General features: G+C 41.4%; 3 protein-coding genes across 9 annotated transcripts in view; all 3 read right to left on the minus strand.

Moving 5' to 3' along the window:
• The window catches only part of LOC110488691 (protocadherin alpha-C2), a 213341-nt gene that overhangs the window by 176318 nt on the left and 15894 nt on the right, over positions 1–21129 (minus strand). For 2 of the 7 annotated variants that reach the window (XM_036942824.1, XM_036942809.1), the window contains exon 1: positions 755–3297. The exons of 2 other annotated variants lie outside the window; for them this stretch is intronic. In XM_036942824.1, coding sequence (XP_036798719.1) covers positions 755–3118 — 2364 coding nt within the window. In that variant the 5' untranslated portion in view covers positions 3119–3297. Of the gene's footprint in view, positions 1–754; positions 3298–3947; positions 6434–9179; positions 11697–12347; positions 14828–21129 lie in introns of those variants that run through there. 3 more of the 7 variants (XM_036942814.1, XM_036942808.1, XM_036942830.1) reach the window with 3 other exon arrangements.
• Positions 15166–17982, minus strand: LOC118938738 (protocadherin alpha-8-like). Its single transcript, XM_036943575.1, has one exon. The coding sequence runs from the start codon at positions 17545–17547 to the stop codon at positions 15166–15168; it is 2382 nt and encodes a 793-aa protein (XP_036799470.1). The 5' UTR covers positions 17548–17982.
• LOC118938739 (protocadherin alpha-3-like) lies at positions 17609–20777 on the minus strand. The gene is made up of 2 exons (XM_036943576.1): positions 18255–20777; positions 17609–17632 (listed from the first exon to the last, which is right to left on the minus strand). The coding sequence occupies exons 1-2, from the start codon at positions 20616–20618 to the stop codon at positions 17609–17611; spliced, it is 2388 nt and encodes a 795-aa protein (XP_036799471.1). The 5' UTR covers positions 20619–20777.

Consider the following 21129-nt stretch of genomic DNA (forward strand, 5'->3'; position numbering starts at 1 on the left):
GCTGTTTTTTCGATGGGTGCTGTGTTCACCCGTGCGTAATATTTACCGTTGGTTATTGGTCAAGTGTATTTGTTTACCTTGTGCCTTTGTTTTATTGAGTAAAGTACATTGCTCACTCATTTTGCTCTCCTGCGCCTGACTTCATGCACCAGCTACACTCACCTTCTGACAGTATGTCAATAAGACATAAGAAAGTGACTTAATTCGGCGTGAAGGTTATGAAGGGTTAAAAAGGGTTTAATCTTCCCAAATTGTACATATTTGTGACCGGGGGACTGTCATGACCCAACATATGAAATTTCAAGTCTATCGATCCAAAATCATTTTTTTACCTCAATTGTACACAATGATCTTGCAGTTGAGATGTAATGAGATAAACATCAATCCTGTGAACCTCATTATTTACATTGACTGCAACGTATTGAGAAAAACATTTACCTTTTTATTAAAAAACGTTCCAGGATGACGTGTTCCTGTGATATCATGTTGCCATAAAAATATATATATATGTTTATTTTACCAGGTAAGTTGACTGAGAACACATTATCATTGGCAGCAACGGTAAAGGCCATATTGGAAATTTAGCCGCCACACCGGGGTTAGTACTCTTACGATAAGAGCCATGGGCTCTTTAGTGACCACAATGAGTCATTTGACACATATATACACTATGAAATAATAACATATACAATTTCCAAGCTCAGGGAGAGCACCATCAAACGGTTAATATTTAGAATCGTATTTAACTTCTTACCTCTCCAGAAGCTCTCCTCCTGTGTTCGGGTATCACTAGAGTATTCCCATTGCTGCCCGGGACTATTGTAGAACCTATGCTCATTCTGGGTCCAACTAACATGTACCGTTTGTCTCCGGATCTGTACTGAATGCTGTGGCACAGTGTCCCGTCGTTATTCACATCTTGTAAATACTTGGAGGAATAGTCTGTGGGTTTGGAGCACTGCATTACAATCAACACGATGATGCTGATGAGAAAAAGTGTTGAAACTGACCCCAAAGTAATGGTCAAATAAAATGTAACGCTGTTCTCCTCTTCGTATTTTACTGAACTTTTAACATCAGAAGCTGCAAACGCCTCTTTGGGCTCCACAACGTTGATAATCACAGTAGCTGTTGCTGACAGTGAAACGTTCCCGTTGTCTTTTACCAGTATGACCAGTTTATGCTCAGCCTCGTCTGTCTCTGTGAATGACCGAAGTGTCCTTATCTGTCCCGTATAGCGGTCCAAAGCAAAGAGACTGTGGTCAGTAACTTCCTGCAGTGAAAATAATAACCATCCGTTATATCCTATATCAGCGTCATAGGCTCTCACTTTAGTCACCAAATGGCCTGCGTTCACATTGCGGGGAATCTCCTCCACACCTTCAGCAGAACCGTTAGCGCTGACTGGATACAAGATCACTGGAGCGTTGTCGTTCTGATCCAGAATGAACACGTTGACTGTGACGTTGCTGCATTGTGACGGAGTTCCAGAGTCTGTAGCTACAACTTGGAATTGAAATGTTTTTAAAGTTTCAAAGTCAAAGCTTTTTAACGCCAGTATATTCCCATTTTCATGATTTATGTTTAGAAAAGATACCAATTTGTTCATTTCGCCACCGTCTCTGATAATATGATATGAAATAAGAGCGTTTTCATTTATGTCACGATCTGAGGCAGTCACTGAAAATACTGAGCCTCCTGGGTCGTTATTCTCCGTGACATAGAAAGTGTAGGGACTCAGTGAAAACTCTGGACTGTTATCATTCACATCTGATACAACAACGCGGATAGTCTTTATAGATGACAAGGACGGTTCCCCTGCGTCTTTGGCTACTATTGTTAGATCATATTCAGACTGTTTCTCCCTATCTAGTGGTGACTTGGTGACTACAGAGTACATGTTGTCCTGTAATGACGGCGTTAGAGTGAACGGGACGCCCTCACTTATAGAAGACAGAACTTTGCCATTGAGACCAGAGTCCAGGTCATTAACATTGATTAGTGCTACAGTAGTTCCGGGTCTAGAATTCTCGGGGATTGCGTTAGCAAATGATGTCACCTCTATCTCAGGTGCATTGTCATTAACGTCAACTATTTTGATTATAACACTTTTTTCAGTTGTCAATGCAGCTGTCCCCTTGTCTGATGCCTGAATATCAATTTCATATATTTTATTTTCTTCATAATCTATAACTCCTGTTACAATTATTTCACCAGTTTTCGGGTCTAAATCGAAACGTTTCCGGACCTTCCCTTGCACGTCATTGGCAAAATAATAGGTCACTTCACCATTAGAACCCTCGTCCAAATCAGTGGCATTAACCTGTATCACGGTGGTGCCTAAAGGAGCGTTTTCATTCAGCAATACTGAGTATAGCTCCTTTGTAAAGACTGGGGCGTTATCGTTAACATCTGATACGTCTACAGTTATTCTAATTTCTCCAGACCTAGGAGGTTTCCCACCGTCAAGGGCTGTGAGAATTAGCTTATGGCTTTTTAAAGCCTCCCTATCCAGTGTTTTTTGTAAAACCAAAATAGGTGTTTTGCGGTCATCACCTCTATCTTTAACTTCCAAACGGAAATGATCATTCTGACTGAGTTTATATTGTTGAACTGAATATTGGCCACTGTCTGGGTCGTCTGCAGCGTGCAGCTGAAATCGCGTCCCCTGCAACGCAGATTCTGACATCTCTAACCGTTTCTCTTTCTCTGGAAAGCTGGGAGAATGGTCGTTAACATCTAACACCTCCACCGCGACATAATGAATCTCCAGCGGGTTCTCTAGAACGGTTTTCAAATTGATTAAACACACATTGCTGCGTTCGCACACCTCCTCTCTGTCTATTTTTCGGTTCACATACAATATGCCGTCATTCTGGTTTACCTGGAAAAGGGACTCGGTCGAGCCAGACACGATTCGAAATCCCCTATCTTTCAAGGCGCTCAGATCAATTCCCAAATCCTTAACTATGTCCCCTACGACAGTTCCTTCCTTAAGCTCTTCAGAGATGGAGTATCTTATCTGAGCTGAAGCCCCGCTCCAAAAGAGAACCAAAGCAACCATGAACACAACCCATTGCCGTCCCTCCAGCCATGCCCCGCATCCTCTTTGTTCCATGTTTTCAAGATAAATAACAATAATCCACAGCACTTCCACTATTCCTTCACTGGTGACAATTGGCTATTCATTATATAAACAAACATGACAAAAGCTCATTATCCAATAGTGTTTTCAGAATATATAATTGAAATCTTATTCTCCCCACGAAGCTCATGACTGTGTTCATCCAGCGACTGAATAAGATACGAAACCAACAAGGGGGCGGACTCAAAAGTGTGACGAGAGGATGTCTACCCGGAGCGGTATTCTAGTTGTGTACTGACACCATGTGATTATACCTCACATTACACTATAGTTTAAATGTATTAATAGTATTTTGTCACAGTAAATATTGAACAGAAAATCTTACTCAAGAAGTTGTGTGGATTAAGAAAGTAAGGATACGATTACCTGGGATCTGCGTACCATGATGCATAGCCAGGGACACCGTTTACTGACGTATTCAACAAGTGTCCCACCCAGACAGAAATAAAGATTGAGAAATATTTGTATGAATAAAGAGGATAGCTACTTGACGTGCATGTACACCACAATCACATGTTGGCAAACATTCACCAAACAAACAGCGCATTGTAATAAATAGCCGTTCAGCACCACAGCCGCGGACAGCGACAAGTACTGCAAGCGTGTGGCTGAGAATGAGCTGGAAAGCTACTTCGATTAGCGATTTTATGAGATCATGTTTCATCCAATAGGCTAACCCTTTTACTAGACAACATCATTTCTGACACATGTATACACTATAAAATTATTATATAGGAAGATTCCAAGCTCAAGCAAAATATATGCAAACGGTTAGTATTTAGAAAAATATTTAACTTCTTACCTCTCCAGAAGCTCTCCTCCTGTGTTCGGGTAACACTAGAGTATTTCCATTGCTGCCCGGGACAATAGTAGAACCTATACTCATTCTGGGTCCAACTAACATGTACCGATTGTCTCCGGATCTGTACTGGATGCTGTGGCACAGTGTCCCGTCGTTATTCACATCTTGCAAATACTTGGAGGAATAGTCTGTGGCTTTGGAGCACTGCATTATAATCAACACGATGATACTGATGAGAAAAAGTGTTGAAACTGACCCCAAAGTAATGATCAAATAAAATGTAACGCTATTCTCCTCTTCGTATTTTACTGAACTTTTAACATCAGAAGCAGCAAACGCCTCTTTGGGCTCCACAACCTTGATAATAACAGTAGCTGTTGCTGAGAGTGAAACGTTCCCATTGTCTTTTACAAGTATGACCAGTTTATGATCAGCCTCGTCTGTCTCTGTGAATGACCGAAGTGTCCTTATCTGTCCTGTATAGCGGTCCAAAGCAAAGAGACTGTGGTCAGTTACTTCCTGCAGTGAAAATAATAACCAGCCGTTATATCCTATATCAGCGTCATAGGCTCTCACTTTAGTCACCAAATGGCCTGCGTTCACATTGCGGGGAATCTCCTCCACACCTTCAGCAGAACCGTTAGCGCTGACTGGATACAAGATCACTGGAGCGTTGTCGTTCTGATCGAGAATGAACACGTTCACTGTGACGTTGCTGCTTAGTAACGGAGTTCCAGAGTCTGTAGCTACAACTTGGAATTTGAATGTTTTGGTAGCTTCAAAGTCAAAGCTTTTTAGCGCGTAAATGTTACCATCAGAATTAATATTTAGGTAGGATACAATAGGAGTGTCACCATCGCCTTTCCAAATGTGATAAGACACACGAGCGTTGTCATCCTGATCTCTATCTGATGTACTCAATGAAAACAACGACTCACCTGGAGCATTGTTTTCTGGTACATAGAAAGTATATGGACTCTGGGAAAAGACCGGACTGTTGTCGTTGATGTCTGAGATCTGGACCGTGACAGCTTTGTGGGAAGACAATGATGGGTCTCCTTTATCCGTAGCAGTTATAGTCACTGTATACATAGGCTCCGACTCTCTGTCCAATCCACTTTTAGTAATCAAAGTATACATATTTTTCTGAAAAGACGGTTTTAATTCGAAAGGGATGTTGTCCGAGAGTGTACATATAACCAAGCCGTTTTCACCAGAGTCCATGTCAGACACACTGATTAGAGCTACAGCTGTACCGGGTCGTGCGTCCTCTGGGACTTGACCTGACAGAGACGTAACGTCCATCTCAGGTGCGTTGTCATTTACATCTTTCACGTTGATAACGACACTGCAGTGACCTGTCAATGTGACTTGGCCCTTGTCAGATGCCTGCACGTCAATTTCGTAAACGCTCTGCTCTTCAAAGTCTACTAACCCCTTGATTGTAATTTCCCCTGTAACCGCATCTATCTCGAAATAATCGAACGCTTTGTTTTTAAGACTGTTATCAAATGTGTATATAACCTGTCCGTTTGCGCCATCATCTAGATCCGTGGCGTGCAGCCTCAAAACAGAGGTACCCAAGGGAGTATTTTCATCTAAAGTTACCGTATACACCTGTCGTTCAAAGACTGGTGCATTGTCATTGACGTCAATGACAGTTATTGTAATATTAACTGTGCCAGATCTCACTGGCTTACCTCCATCAAACGCAGTCAAAACTAACATCATTTCAAGCTTCTGCTCTCGGTCTAGCGGCTTTTTCAAAATCAAGAAAGGGATTTTATCCTCTCCACGAGTTTTAACATCTAAGTCGAAGTGATCGTTAGGACTGAGAGTGTACTTGCGGAGACTATTCACTCCAACATCAGGGTCACGCGCAGCGTCCAGAGGAAAGCGCGTTCCCTGCGATACAAGATTCTCTGCTATTTCCAAGAGCTTTACCTTTTCTGGGAAATTAGGAGAATGATCATTTATGTCTGTAATTTCTACCTCAACATAATGTATTTCCATTGGATTTTCTGCTATGGTTTTTAGATTGAGTAAACACACAATGCTTTTCTCACACAGCTCCTCCCTGTCAATGTTTCTGTCCACATACAACACTCCATTGTCTTGGTTTATCTGCAAAAAACCTTCCTTAGAGCCCGATACAATTCGAAACCTTCGTTCCGTCAGTTTATCCACACTGAACCCCAAATCCTTTGCTACGTCTCCCACATAAGTACCTTCTTTCGACTCCTCCGCGATAGAATAGCGTATTTGACAATAAGCTCCACGGCAAAAGCACAACGAAAATACAAACAACAGCATCGCCCGGAGAGGCGCCGCTCTTCTCTGTCCGTCTACCATTTTGACAAGTCCTGCTATTCTGGAACCATTATAGTCCGCTTTATCCAGAAAAAAAATCAAGATGACAAGGTTATCCACAAAACATATCCAAGCAACCTTTCATGTGGCGGGTATTCTCCCTTCCAGAAAGCCAGTGCCCGTTTCACTAGACTCATGTGATTTTAAATGTGCCAACACGACAAAGAGAGGGAGGGATTTAAACAAAGTACCTGTTTCTAACACTGAAGAGCAGCGACACCATGCGCGCAACATCACCACGCGCAAGTACTCAAACTAAAACATAAACATGTGACATGTCAAACAGCACTTTGAGCTGTATGGTGTTTCAGCACCACTGTTATGGACAGCGATCACTTACAAGATCAGTGATAAGCCGCTGATTTCAATGAGATACCCTATGAGAGGAGTAGGGTTGTTAATGCACTAAGGTAAAGTTGGTTTAATATTCACACATTCGGACGTTCAACAGACGTTCAACAGACATTCATCAGACATTCGTGAAAAGCCATTTAAAAATGTAAAATCAATAACTAATTCACTGTTTGACACAGAAACATCAAACTAGATATGATTTATTCTATAAATGGCTAGCATACTTTTACAATCGTTTTTTTTAGGAAAAATTCCAGTTTTGATTTTATATAAATAAATAACATCTATAAGATGCCGTTTAAAGCTGTATAAATCAAAACGGTTTCGCTGATTATGACAGAAACATCAAACTATGTATGATTTATTCTATAAATATCTAGAAGAGTTGTGCAACCTTTGTATTGAGCAGAAATCCCAGTTTTGACTTGATAGAAACGCATAAAATCTCAAATATTGCATTTAAAGATGAAGAAATCAAGAACTAACTGAGTGATTGTCACAGAAAAAAGTTAAAATATGCATTTATTTGCAATAACTTCAAAAGAAATGTTCATTTGAAGTGCAATTTGTTCTATGGAGTTAGACCATGTTTATAATCTTAAAGTGTATGCCAAATCAATGTTTGCATTTTTAGTGCAACAGTTCCACATTTTAAAGGCACAACAGTCATTTCTTTATACCTCTCTTATTTAACAGCAAAGAGGCCCCTTCCAATCATTTTCTATTTTGGCTTTGTTCAAGTCCTTCTTTGTCATCCCCAGACAAGCTGATTGGTACCATCTCTGGCCCACAGAGCATTCTATCTGCAGTATTAAAAATATAAAACAGTGTTATGTTAATTTACATGTAAATTACAGTTCTGGAATACCCAAATTCTGTTACATGCTTTTGCAATGAGAAACATTATCAAATTGAATTGGATTTTTGTACAATTGCTAAATTGACTTTAAATGATATGCATTTGACCACAACCCTGATAGAAGCACACATAACTGGTGATACTCATCCAAATTCTTACTCAAAACAAAGGTTGTAAAAGTATGCTAGACATTTATATAATACATCATACCTAGTTTAATGTCTTTGTGACAAACAGTGAATTAGTTATTGATTTATACCGCTTTTAATGGCACATTTTAGATTTTATGTATCTCCATCAACTCAAAATTGAATATTTGATTAAAAACAAAGGATGTAAATGCTAGACATGTATGTTTCTGTGACAATCAATGAATTAGTTATTGATTTTTACCATGGCTTTTGGCGAATGTCTATTGAATGTCTGATGAATGTTTGTTGAATAACTGTTGAATGTCCGAATGTGTGAATATAAAACCAACTTTACCTCGGTTGTTAATGCCACCTGTGAGAGGAGTAGGGTTGTTAGTGCCACAACCATACTCCGCCCGAAAGAATATATTAGACCTTCTCAAATAAAATGCAGTTCAGACGGAATTTACAAACCGAACAGGACAATAAACTATGCAAGTGCTATGCAGTTACAAAACGTATAGTTCTTACCTCTCCAGAAGCTCTGCTAATGCGTTCGCGCAGCACTAGAGGGTTCCCATTGCTGCCCGGGACAGTAGTATAATCTTTAATCCAACAAAAAATCCACAGTACGCCTCTACAGTATTATCAACGACTCTTACCCATTACATTCCAAAATATGATCACTGCTCATTATTCTAAAAAACAACACAATTTTAGCTGCATTCAATTGTGTTCTAAATCTCTCCTCATAGCTCGCGACCTTTGTCTGCTAGATGCGAAATTACAAACCAACCAAGCGGGGGAATCAAAGGTGTGACGTGGAGATTTCTTTCAATAGTATAATTCTAGTTAAAGCACTGACACCGTGCGATTCTACCACACATTGTATGGTGGTGCACAGCACATTGGCTATTCCAGCACCCGTAACAGTTTAGGCACAAACATACAGAGACAAACAATCATTCATTTAAATTGTGTGTAGGGGTATGTGAATAGAGGCTAATAGAGGCTCGTAGTATCTACCAGCAACTGATAGAGAATTACAAAAATGTAAAAATAAAGCAAATTGCATAGATTCAATGTTATATTTTCTTTTGAAGAGCCGCAATGCAACAGCGTTTCTGCACCACGCAAATGGACAGCGACACATCACGAGTGCATTACTCTGCATTGCAGAAACACACAACTCTAAGGCGATGCAACTTTGAGATCACACTTTAATTGATTTAGGATGCCCCACACATCATATTCTGTAACAAATTGGTGGTATTAAAAGGACACGTAGAGAACGACAAAAAACGAATGCAACACAATTCCCTTCAAACTGTCGTGGATAACAGAACGAAAACGAATACACCTGAACAAACCCCTAAATAGCAAAGCAAGTTCCAAAATACCCACGTTCATGTGCTTGTATTGAGACAATGAAGGTATGCACTGTACAGTACAGGCTACATAGTTTATGAGGACCATACACGATGTGTAACTTGAATAATAACTTGGTAATCTCCTCACCTCTCCAGAAGCTCTCATCATGTGTTCGGGAAGAACTAGAGTATTCCCATTGCTGCCCGGGACAATAGTAGAACCTATACTCATTCTGGGTCCAACTAACATGTACCGTTTGTCTCCGGATCTGTACTGAATGCTGTGGCACAGTGTCCCGTCGTAATTCACATCTTGTAAATGCTTGGAGGAATAGTCTGTGGGTTTGGAGCACTGCATTACAATCAACACGATGATACTGATGAGAAAAAGTGCTGAAACTGACCCCAAAGTAATGATCAAATAAAATGTAACGCTGTTCTCCTCCTCGTCTTTTACTGAACTTTTAACATCAGAAGCTGCAAAAGCCTCTTTGGGCTCCACAACCTTGATAATCACAGTAGCTGTTGCTGACAGTGAAACGTTCCCATTGTCTTTTACCAGTATGACCAGTTTATGTTCAGCCTCGTCTGTCTCTGTGAATGACCGAAGTGTCCTTATCTGTCCTGTATAGCGGTCCAAAGCAAAGAGACTGTGGTCAGTAACTTCTTGCAGCGAAAATAATAACCATCCGTTATATCCTATATCAGCGTCATAGGCTCTCACTTTAGTCACCAAATGGCCTGCGTTCACATTGCGGGGAATCTCCTCCACACCTTCAGCGGAACTGTTACCGCTGACTGGATACAATATCACTGGAACGTTGTCGTTCTGATCCAGAATGAACACGTTTATTGTGACGTTGCTGCTTTGTGACGGAGTTCCAGAGTCTGTAGCTACAACTTGAAAATTGAATGTTTTTAAAGTTTCAAAGTCAAAGCTTTTTAGCGCCAATATGTTCCCATTTTCAGAATTAATATTAAGAAAATATGCCCATTTGTTCTCATCGTCGATGCCTCTTGGAATATGATATGAAATCAGTGCGTTTTCATTTATGTCGCGATCTGAGGCACTCACTGAAAATACTGAGCCTCCTGGGTCGTTATTCTCAAGGACATAGAAAGTATAGGGGCTCAGTGAAAACTCTGGACTGTTATCATTCACATCTGATACAACAACGCTGATAGTCGTTACAGATGACAAGAAAGGCTGGCCTGAGTCTTTAGCTAAAATTATAACGTCATAATGAGCCTGTTTCTCTCTATCCAGCTGTGACTTGGTGACGACAGAATATATGTTATCCTGTAAAGACGGCATTAGTTTAAAAGGGACGTCCTCGTCATTTATAGAGCAGATCACTTTCCCATTGAGACCAGAGTCCATATCATTAACACTGATTACTGCGACAGTAGTTCCGGGTTTACAATCCTCGGGAATGGCGCTGGAAAAGGACGTCACCTCTATCTCGGGTTCATTGTCGTTAACGTCAATTATCTTTATGATCACACTTTTGTCTGTTGTTAGTGGAGCAGCTCCTTGATCGGACGCTTGTATGTCGATCTCATAGCTATCTTGTATCTCAAAATCGATTTGCCCTCGAACCGTTATTTGACCCGTTTTGGCATCTAAATCAAAAATCTTCTGTATGTTGCTGTTTACGTCATTACCGAATAAGTATATTACATGTCCGTTGACACCGTCATCTAAATCAGTGGCGTTCACCTGAATAACTGTTGTGCCTAAGGGAGAGTTTTCATTCAACATGACAGAGTACACATCTTTAGTGAATAGAGGTGTGTTGTCATTAACATCCAATACATCTACAGTTATTTCAATTGTTCCAGATCTCGGGGGATTTCCACCATCAATGGCAGTGAGGAGTAATTTATGGCTTCTTACGGCTTCTCTATCTAGTTGCTTTTGTAAAATCAAAAACGGCATCTTACCATCTTTACCTCGGTCTCTGACCTCAACACGGAAATGTTCACTGTGGCTGAATTTATATTGTTGAACAGAGAATTGGCCACCATCCCAGTCGCGCGCAGCTGGGAGCTGAAATCGCGCTCCCGGTAATGCAGATTCTGAAATCTCTAAACGTTTTTCTTTCTCTGGAAAACTGGGAGAATGGTCGTTAACGTCTACCACCTCTACAGCAACATAATGGATCTCCAGCGGGTTCTCTAGAACGGTTTTCAGGTTTATTAAACACACGCTGCTCCGTTCACACACCTCCTCTCGGTCTATTTTTCGATTCACATACAAGATGCCGTCATGCCTGTTTACCTGGAAAAGGGGCTCGGTGGAGCCAGAAACTATTCGAAATCCCCTTTCAGTCAAGGTACTCAGATCTATTCCCAAATCCTTAGCTATATTCCCCACGACAGTTCCTTCCTTAAGCTCTTCAGAGATGGAGTATTTTATCTGAGCTGAAGCCCCGCTCCAAAAGAAAATCAAAGCAACTAATAAGACGACCCACTGCCGTCCCTCCAGCCATGCCCCGCATCCTCTTTGTTCCATGTTTTCAAGATCAATAACAATAATCCACAGCACTTCCACTATTCCTTCACTGGTGACAGTTGTCTATCCAATACATAAACAAATATGTCCAAAGCTCATTATCCAATAGTGTTTTCAGAATGCAAACTTGAGGTTTTATTCTTCTCATTAAGATCACGACTGTGCTCCTCCAGCGACTGAATAAGATACGAAACCAACAAGGGGGCGGACTCAAAAGTGTGACGAGAGGATGTCTACCCGGAGCATTATTCTAGTTGTGTACTGACACCATGTGATTATACCTCACATTACACTATAGTTTAAATGTATTAGTAGTATTTTGTCACAGTAAATATCGAACAGAAAATCTTACTCAAGAAGTTGTGTGGATTAAGAAAGTAAGGATACGGTTACCTGGGATCTGCGTACCATGATGCATAGCCAGGGACACCGTTTACTGACGTATTCAACAAGTGTCCCACCCAGACAGGAATAAAGATTGAGAAATATTTGTTTAAATAAAGAGGATAGCTACTTGAGGTGCATGTATACCACAATCACATGTTGGCAAAACTTCCCCAGACAACACCACAGCCGTGGACAGCGATAAGCACTGAAAGCATGTGGTTGCGAAAGAGCCGGCAAACTACTTCGATGAAGCGATGTTATGAGATCCTGTTTCATCCAATATACTTACCCTTTAACTAAACAACATTTTATCTGACACATTTATACACCATTAAATAATATTATAGGCAGATTCCAATGTCAGGGACAGCACCAGCAAACTATTAGTAAATAGAAACGTATTTAACTTCTTACCTCTCCAGAAGCCCTTCTCCTGTGTTCAGGTAACACTAGAGTATTCCCATTGCTGCCCGGGACTATTGTAGAACCTATACTCATTCTGGGTCCAACTAGCATGTACCGATTGTCTCCAGATCTGTACTGGATGCTGTGGCACAGTGTCCCGTCGTAATTCACATCTTGTAAATACTTGGAGGAATAGTCTGTGGCTTTGGAGCACTGCATTACAATCAACACGATGATACTGATGAGAAAAAGCATTATAACTGACCCCAAACTTATGATCAAATAAAATGTAATGCTGTTCTCCTCCTCGTATTTTACTGCGCTTTTAACATCAGAAGCAGCAAACGCCTCTTTGGGCTCCACAGCGTTAATATTCACAGTAGCTGTTGCTGAGAGTGAAACGTTCCCGTTGTCTTTTACCAGTATGACCAGTTTATGCTCAGTCTCTTCTGTATCTGTGAATGACCGAAGTGTCCTTATCTGTCCTGTATAGCGGTCCAAAGCAAAGAGACTGTGGTCAGTAACTTCCTGCAGTGAAAATAATAACCAGCCGTTATATCCTATATCAGCGTCATAGGCTCTCACTTTAGTCACCAAATGGCCTGCGTTCACATTGCGGGGAATCTCCTCCACACCTTCAGCGGAACCGTTAGTGCTGACTGGATACAAGATCACTGGAGCGTTGTCGTTCTGATCGAGAATGAACACGTTCACTGTGACGTTACTGCTTAGTGACGGAGTTCCAGAGTCTGTAGCTACAACTTGAAATTGGAATGTTTTGGTAGCTTCAAAGTCAAAGCTTTTTAGCGCGTAAATGTTACCATCAGAATTAATATTTAGGTAGGATACAATAGGAGTGTCACCATCGCCTTTCCAAATGTGATAAGACACACGAGCGTTGTCATCCTGATCTCTATCTGATGTACTCAATGAAAACAACGACTCGCCTGGAGCATTGTTTTCTGGTACATAGAAAGTATATGGACTCTTGGAAAAGACCGGACTGTTGTCGTTGACGTCTGAGATCTGGACCGTGACAGTTTTGTGGGAAGACAATGATGGGTCTCCTTTATCCGTAGCAGTTATAGTCACTGTATACATAGGCTCCGACTCTCTGTCCAATCCACTTTTAGTAATCAAAGTATACATATTTTTCTGAAAAGACGGTTTTAATTCGAAAGGGATGTTGTCCGAGAGTGTACATATAACCAAGCCGTTTTCACCAGAGTCCATGTCAGACACACTGATTAGAGCTACAGCTGTACCGGGTCGTGCGTCCTCTGGGACTTGACCTGACAGAGACGTAACGTCCATCTCAGGTGCGTTGTCATTTACATCTTTCACGTTGATAACGACACTGCAGTGACCTGTCAATGTGACTTGGCCCTTGTCAGATGCCTGCACGTCAATTTCGTAAACGCTCTGCTCTTCAAAGTCTACTAACCCCTTGATTGTAATTTCCCCTGTAACCGCATCTATCTCGAAATAATCGAACGCTTTGTTTTTAAGACTGTTATCAAATGTGTATATAACCTGTCCGTTTGCGCCATCATCTAGATCCGTGGCGTGCAGCCTCAAAACAGAGGTACCCAAGGGAGCATTTTCATCTAATGTTAATGTATACACCTGTCGGTCGTAAACGGGAACATTATCATTCATATCGATAACTTTTACGGTTATATTGACAGAGCCAGATCTTTCTGGTTTACCCCCATCAAACGCAGTCAAGGTTAACAATATTTCAGACATCTGTTCTCGGTCTAGCGGCTTTTTCAATATCAAAAAGGGGATTTTATCCTCGCCGCGAGTTTTAACTTCTAATTCAAAGTTCTCGTTTGTACTGAGAGTGTACTTACGGAGACTGTTCGCTCCAACATCAGGGTCACGCGCAGCGTCCAGAGGAAAGCGCGTCCCCTGGAGCATAACGCTCTCGGATATTTCCAAATGTTTCACCTTTTCCGGGAATTTGGGAGAATGATCATTAATATCTGTAATTTCTACCTCAACATAGTGTATTTCCAACGGATTCTCGGCCACGGTTTTTAGGTTTATCAAGCACACAATGCTTTTCTCACACAGCTCCTCCCTGTCGATGGTTCTGTCCACATACAACACTCCATTGTCTTGGTTTATCTGCAAAAAACCTTCCTTGGAGCCCGATACAATCCGAATCCTTCGTTCCGTCAGTTTATCCACACTGAACCCCAAATCCTTTGCTACGTCTCCCACATAAGTACCTTCTTTCGACTCCTCCGCGATAGAATAGCGTATTTGACAATAAGCTCCACGGCAAAAGCACAACGAAAATACAAACAACAGCATCGCCCGGAGAGGCGCCGCTCTTCTCTGTCCGTCTACCATTTTGAAAACTTATGTTATTTTGGAGCATTTACATTCCGTTTATCCAGAAAAATCAAGGTGACAAGATTATCCACCAAACATATCCAAGCAACCTTTCATGTGGTGGGTATTGTCCCTTCCAGAAAGCCAGTGCCCGTTTCACTAGACTCATATGATTTGCAATGAGCCAACAGGACAAAGAGAGGGAGGGATAGAAACCAAATGCATGTTTCTAACACTGAAGAGCGGCGACACCGTGTGCACAACATTTGCAACAACTCAAACAGCACGTTGAACTGTGCAGTGTTTCAGCACCACTGTCGTGGACAGCGATCACTTACAAAAGCAGTGATGCGCTAACCCTATGAGAAACACTCCTAGAGTACGGTTCTTAATGCCACATCCATACTCCGACCGAAGCAACATATTAGACAGACCAAAATAGAATGCAATTCATTCGGAACATACAAACAGACGAGCTATGCAGTTACAAAACTATAGTTCTTACCTCTCCAGAAGCTCTGCTCACGTGTTCGGGTAGAACTAGAGTATTTCCATTGCTGCCCGGGACAATAGTAGAACCTATACTCATTCTGGGTCCAACTAACATGTACCGTTTGTCTCCGGATCTGTACTGGATGCTGTGGCACAGTGTCCCGTCGTAATTCACATCTTGTAAATACTTGGAGGAATAGTCTGTGGCTTTGGAGCACTGCATTACAATCAACACGATGATGCTGATGAGAAAAAGCGTTGAAACTGACCCCAAAGTAATGATCAAATAAAATGTAACGCTGTTCTCCTCCTCGTCTTTTACTGAACTTTTAACATCAGAAGCTGCAAAAGCCTCTTTGGGCTCCACAACCTTGATAATCACAGTAGATGTTGCTGAGAGTGAAACGTTCCCGTTGTCTTTTACCAGTATGACCAGTTTATGCTCAGTCTCGTCTGTCTCTGTGAATGACCGAAGTGTCCTTATCTGTCCTGTATAGCGGTCCAAAGCAAAGAGACTGTGGTCAGTAACTTCCTGCAGTGAAAATAATAACCAGCCGTTATATCCTATATCAGCGTCATAGGCTCTCACTTTAGTCACCAAATGGCCTGCGTTCACATTGCGGGGAATCTCCTCTACACCTTCAGCGGAACCGTTAGTGCTGACTGGATACAAGATCACTGGAGCGTTGTCGTTCTGATCCAGAATGAACACGTTGACTGTGACGTTAGTGCTTAGTGACGGAGTTCCAGAGTCTGTAGCTACAACTTGAAAATTGAATGTTTTAAGTGTTTCAAAGTCAAAGCTTGTTAGCGCGGAAATATCTCCATTGTCAGAATTGATATTCAGAAAAGATGCCATATCAATCTGTGTCCCTTCTCTAACTATGTGATATGAAATCGCAGCATTTTCATTCAAGTCTTTATCAGAAGCGCTTACATAGAATATGGACGCACCAGGGACGTTATTTTCCGCTAAGTACAGCTCAATATGTTTTGGGGAGAATTCTGGGCTGTTATCGTTCACATCTGATATCTGGACGCTCAGAGTTTTGAATGTGGACAGAGGAGGATGACCACAGTCAGTGGCTGTTATTGTGATGTCATAATGGGACACGAGTTCTCGATCTAAGCGCCCCTTTGTGACGATAGAATACACATTCTCCTGAAATGAAGGTTTTAATTCAAATGGTATTTCTTCAGATATACTAGCAATAACTTTACCATTAATACCGGAATCTTTATCTGTTACACTGATGAGAGAAATAACAGTTCCTGGTTTAGCATCTTCAGACACCGTGTTCGAGAGGGAAGTCACATCTATGTCTGGTTGGTTATCATTAGCATCTCCTATTTTAATAATAACTCTACAATCAACACTTGTTGGAGGTTGTCCCTTATCAGACGCCTGTACATTTAACCTGTAAACCTCGTTTTCTTCAAAATCCACCTGGCCTTTGACTTGAATTTCACCAGTTACATGATCTAATTCAAAGATTTCATGTATTTTACGCTTTAAAGTTCTGCCTAGTGTGTATTCCACTACTCCATTTTGGCCATCGTCAGCATCTGTGGCGTTTACTCTGATGACAATAGTTCCATTTAGAGCGTTTTCAGGCAATGTTACAGAATATTCGTCTTGAGTGCAGATGGGACGGTTGTCATTTACATCAAGAACTCTAACAGTGATATTCAAGGTGCCTGACTTAGGTGGATTCCCTCCGTCTAGCGCTGCAAGTAATAGCATATGTTTGGTGTTTTGCTCTCTATCCAATGGCTTCTGCAAAATTAAAAATGGTATTTTGTCACCTTCCCCACTATCAATTAACTGTAATTCAAAATGTGCATTTTGACCTAACTTGTACGAATGAACAGAATTGAGTCCAACGTCTACGTCTCGCGCAGTCTGGAGTTCGAATCGCGCACCTGGAAATGTATTTTCCGGCATTTCTAGATGCTGATCTTTTTCAGGGAATACAGGAGAGTGATCATTTATATCCGTTATTTCTACGCTGACGTAGTGTATTTCAAGCGGATTTTCAACTACGAATTTGAGGTTTATCAAGCAAGCATTATTGCCATCACAGAGTACCTCTCTGTCGATATTTTTATGAACATACAAGACGCCATTGTTCTGATTTACGTGGAAAAGAGCGTCCTTAGATCCAGAAACAATACGAAACCGTCTCTCCACCAAAGTACTGACGTCAAGACCCAAATCCTTAGCAACATTTCCAACAACGGATCCCTCTTTCACCTCCTCTGGAATAGAGTACCTTATCTGTGCTGAAACCTTCTCTCCCAAGCAGAGCAGCAAAGAGAAATTCAGAACAACCCAGCAGTACTCCCATCTGCGCCTTTGTCCTCCGTCTCCCATTGTAAAAAGAACCAAACACGATCCCCAAATGTACAATCCTTATGATCGGACGGTCAACTCGTTATGATCCATACTCAAACACATTCTTCAGCAAGAAAACAATACAGAATCATCTCTGTTCAGCATAGCACGTCTTGTTCTGATGTCCGCACCACTCTCACTGTATGCGTAGAACAAACCAGCCCAGGGATGGGCAAGGCCTATTCTACAAAATACCACAACGTCAGTCTCCTTGTGTTACACTGACACCCTGCGTACCTAGGTTCTGGTTACCACATCTACGTGAAGATTTATTAACTGTTAAGAGATTCCATGTGAAGATATGCAAAAACACTGCCACTTATACTTGTAGTACCAGCTAAACAATGTGAAAGGATGAATGGGAAAAAACAATGGTATTGCCTCGCTAAGACCGAAGTGTATAGGGCAAAAAGAACAAACATATTTAGGCAACCGTAGTGGATGACTTCACCAACGTAAAACCCCCCGACTAGAATTCAGCACAACTACAGTGGACAGCTATTTCTTCCCCGGATATTTTCAAATAACCTTCCCCATTACGCACGGACAAAACATTCCAATAAACATGAGAGCCATTTCAACAAATGACTCATCTTTACTGATATAAGGTAGGACAGAACAAAAAAAACAGACAATATATAATACTTGTGAAAGCTTGAAAGAGCAACTCTTAAAACAGCTCTTACCTCTCCAGAAGCTCTCCTCCTATGGTCAGGTAGCACTAGAGTATTTCCATTGCTGCCCGGGACAATAGTAGAACCTATACTCATTCTGGGTCCAACTAACATGTACCGATTGTCTCCGGATCTGTACTGGATGCTGTGACACAGTGTCCCGTCGTTATTCACATCTTGTAAATACTTGGAGGAATAGTCTGTGGGTTTGGAGCACTGCATTACAATCAACACGATGATACTGATGAGAAAAAGCGTTGAAACTGACCCCAAAGTAATGATCAAATAAAATGTAACGCTGTTCTCCTCGTCGTCTTTTACTGAACTTTTAACATCAGAAGCTACAAAACCCTCTTTGGGCTCCACAACCTTGATAATCACAGTAGCTGTTGCTGACAGTGAAACGTTCCCATTGTCTTTTACCAGTATGACCAGTTTATGCTCAGCCTCGTCTGTCTCTGTGAATGACCGAAGTGTCCTTATCTGTCCCGTATAGCGGTCCAAAGCAAAGAGACTGTGGTCAGTAACTTCCTGCAGTGAAAATAATAACCAGCCGTTATATCCTATATCAGCGTCATAGGCTCTCACTTTAGTCACCAAATGGCCTGCGTTCACATTGCGGGGAATCTCCTCCACACCTTCAGCGGAACCGTTAGTGCTGACTGGATACAAGATCACTGGAGCGTTGTCGTTCTGATCCAGAATGTACACGTTGACTGTGACGTTACTGCTTAGCGGCGGAGTTCCAGAGTCTGTAGCTGCAACTTGAAATTGGAAAGTTTTGAGAATTTCAAAGTCAAAGCTTTTTAGAGCTGAAATATGTCCGTTTTCAGAATTGATGTTCAGAAAAGAAGCCATATCATTTTGTGTCCTTTCACCTCTAACAATGTGATATGAAATCACAGCATTTTCATTCAAGTCTTTATCAGACGCGTTTACAGAGAATATCGATGCACCAGGGACGTTATTTTCCACTAAGTACAGCTGAAGAGGGGTTTGGGAGAATTCTGGACTGTTGTCGTTCACATCTGATATCTGTACACTCAGAGTTTTGAATGTGGACAGAGGAGGCTGACCAAAATCAGTAGCTGTTATAGTGACGTCATAATGAGAAAAAAGTTCTCGATTTAAACGCCCCTTTGTGACAAAGGAATAGACATTCTCCTTAAATGACGGTTTTAATTCAAAAGGGATATTCTCCGATATTTTCAGTAGGACTTTACCGTTGTTACCAGAGTCTTTATCCGTTAAACTAATTAGAGATATGACCGTTCCAGGCTTCGAATCCTCAGATATCATGCTAGACAATGACGTCACCCCTATTTCTGGTTTATTATCATTTACATCCGTTATCGTGATGACAACTCTACAGTCAACTGATAATGGGGGTTGTCCTTTATCAGAGGCTTGCACCGTTAGTTTGTAAAACTCATTCTCTTCAAAGTCTACTGGACCTATGGCACGAATTTCACCAGTAAGACTGTTCAAATGAAACGTGTCATGAACTTTGCGCTTAATGTTTCGACCAAGTGCATATTCAATTTCGCCATTTTGTCCCTCATCTGTATCAGTGGCGTTTATGGTTAATACAGGTATTCCAATGGGTGCATTTTCCTGGATTGTTACAGTGTAAAGATCTTTCCCACAAATGGGACGATTGTCGTTTGTATCAAGAATAGTTACTGTGACGTTTATGGTACCTGATCTTGGGGGGTTGCCTCCATCTATAGCTGTCAAAATGAACCAAAGCATTGCATTTTGTTCTCTGTCAATGGCCTTCCTTATGATTAAAAATGGAACTTTGTCTTCGTCCCCATTATCAATTAACTCCAATTCAAAATGATCATTACTACTTAACTTGTAAATGCGCACAGAATTCAAACCTACATCTGCATCACGTGCAGTCTGGAGTTCAAAGCGTGTCCCAGGAAGGGTATTTTCTGCTATGTCTAAATGTAGATATCTCTCAGCAAAACTAGGCGAGTGGTCATTTACATCCGTTATTTCTATACCCACATAATGGACTTCTAAGGGGTTTTCAACAACGACTTTTAAGTCTATCGAACACACGCCATTGCCATCACAGAGCTCCTCTCGATCGATATTCTTACAAACGTACAAGACGCCATTGTTCTGATTTGCCTGGAAAAGAGCTTCATCAGATTCAGAAACAATACGAAACCGTCTCTCTACCAAAGTACTGACGTCAAGACCCAAATCCTTAGCAACATTTCCAACAACGGATCCCTCTTTCACCTCCTCTGGAATAGAGTACCTTATCTGTGCTGAAACCTTCTCTCCGAAGCACAGCAGAAGAGAGAAACGCACAGCAACCCACCAGTACTCCCATCTGCGCCTTTGTCTTCCATCTCCCATCGTTAGACAGAAAAGTAAGCACAATCCTCAATGAAAAGATACAATCCTAATGATCAGATGACCAACTCATAATAACCCATAACGAAATTAAATGTTTCAGCACAGAATAATAATAAAATTATTCTCTGACTATCATAGCACGTCCTGTTCTGATGTCCGCACAGCTCTCTCTGCATTTGGGGACAAAACAACCCAGAGAGGGGCAAGGCCTAATATACAAAACACCAGACAGTCAGTCATTCTCCTTGTGTGACACCGACACCATGCGGACCGAGCTACTTCCTTCCACGAGTGCACAAGACTCTAGAATGATTGTACATTACAGTATTAGCATCAGCAAAAGTACCTGCACGATATCATTGACACTCGTGGAGAAAAGGTTGAGAGAGAGTAAAGGGACCTGGAACAAGACTAATATGTTCATGGGAAGCATGAATGTAGACGACTGAGAAAGTAGATACAACGCTATTCAAATCAAACAATGCGCTTGTAATTAAACAGCGCCAGGGTG

The sequence above is a fragment of the Oncorhynchus mykiss genome, chromosome 14 (assembly GCF_013265735.2).
Source record: "Oncorhynchus mykiss isolate Arlee chromosome 14, USDA_OmykA_1.1, whole genome shotgun sequence".
NCBI lineage: Eukaryota > Metazoa > Chordata > Actinopteri > Salmoniformes > Salmonidae > Oncorhynchus > Oncorhynchus mykiss.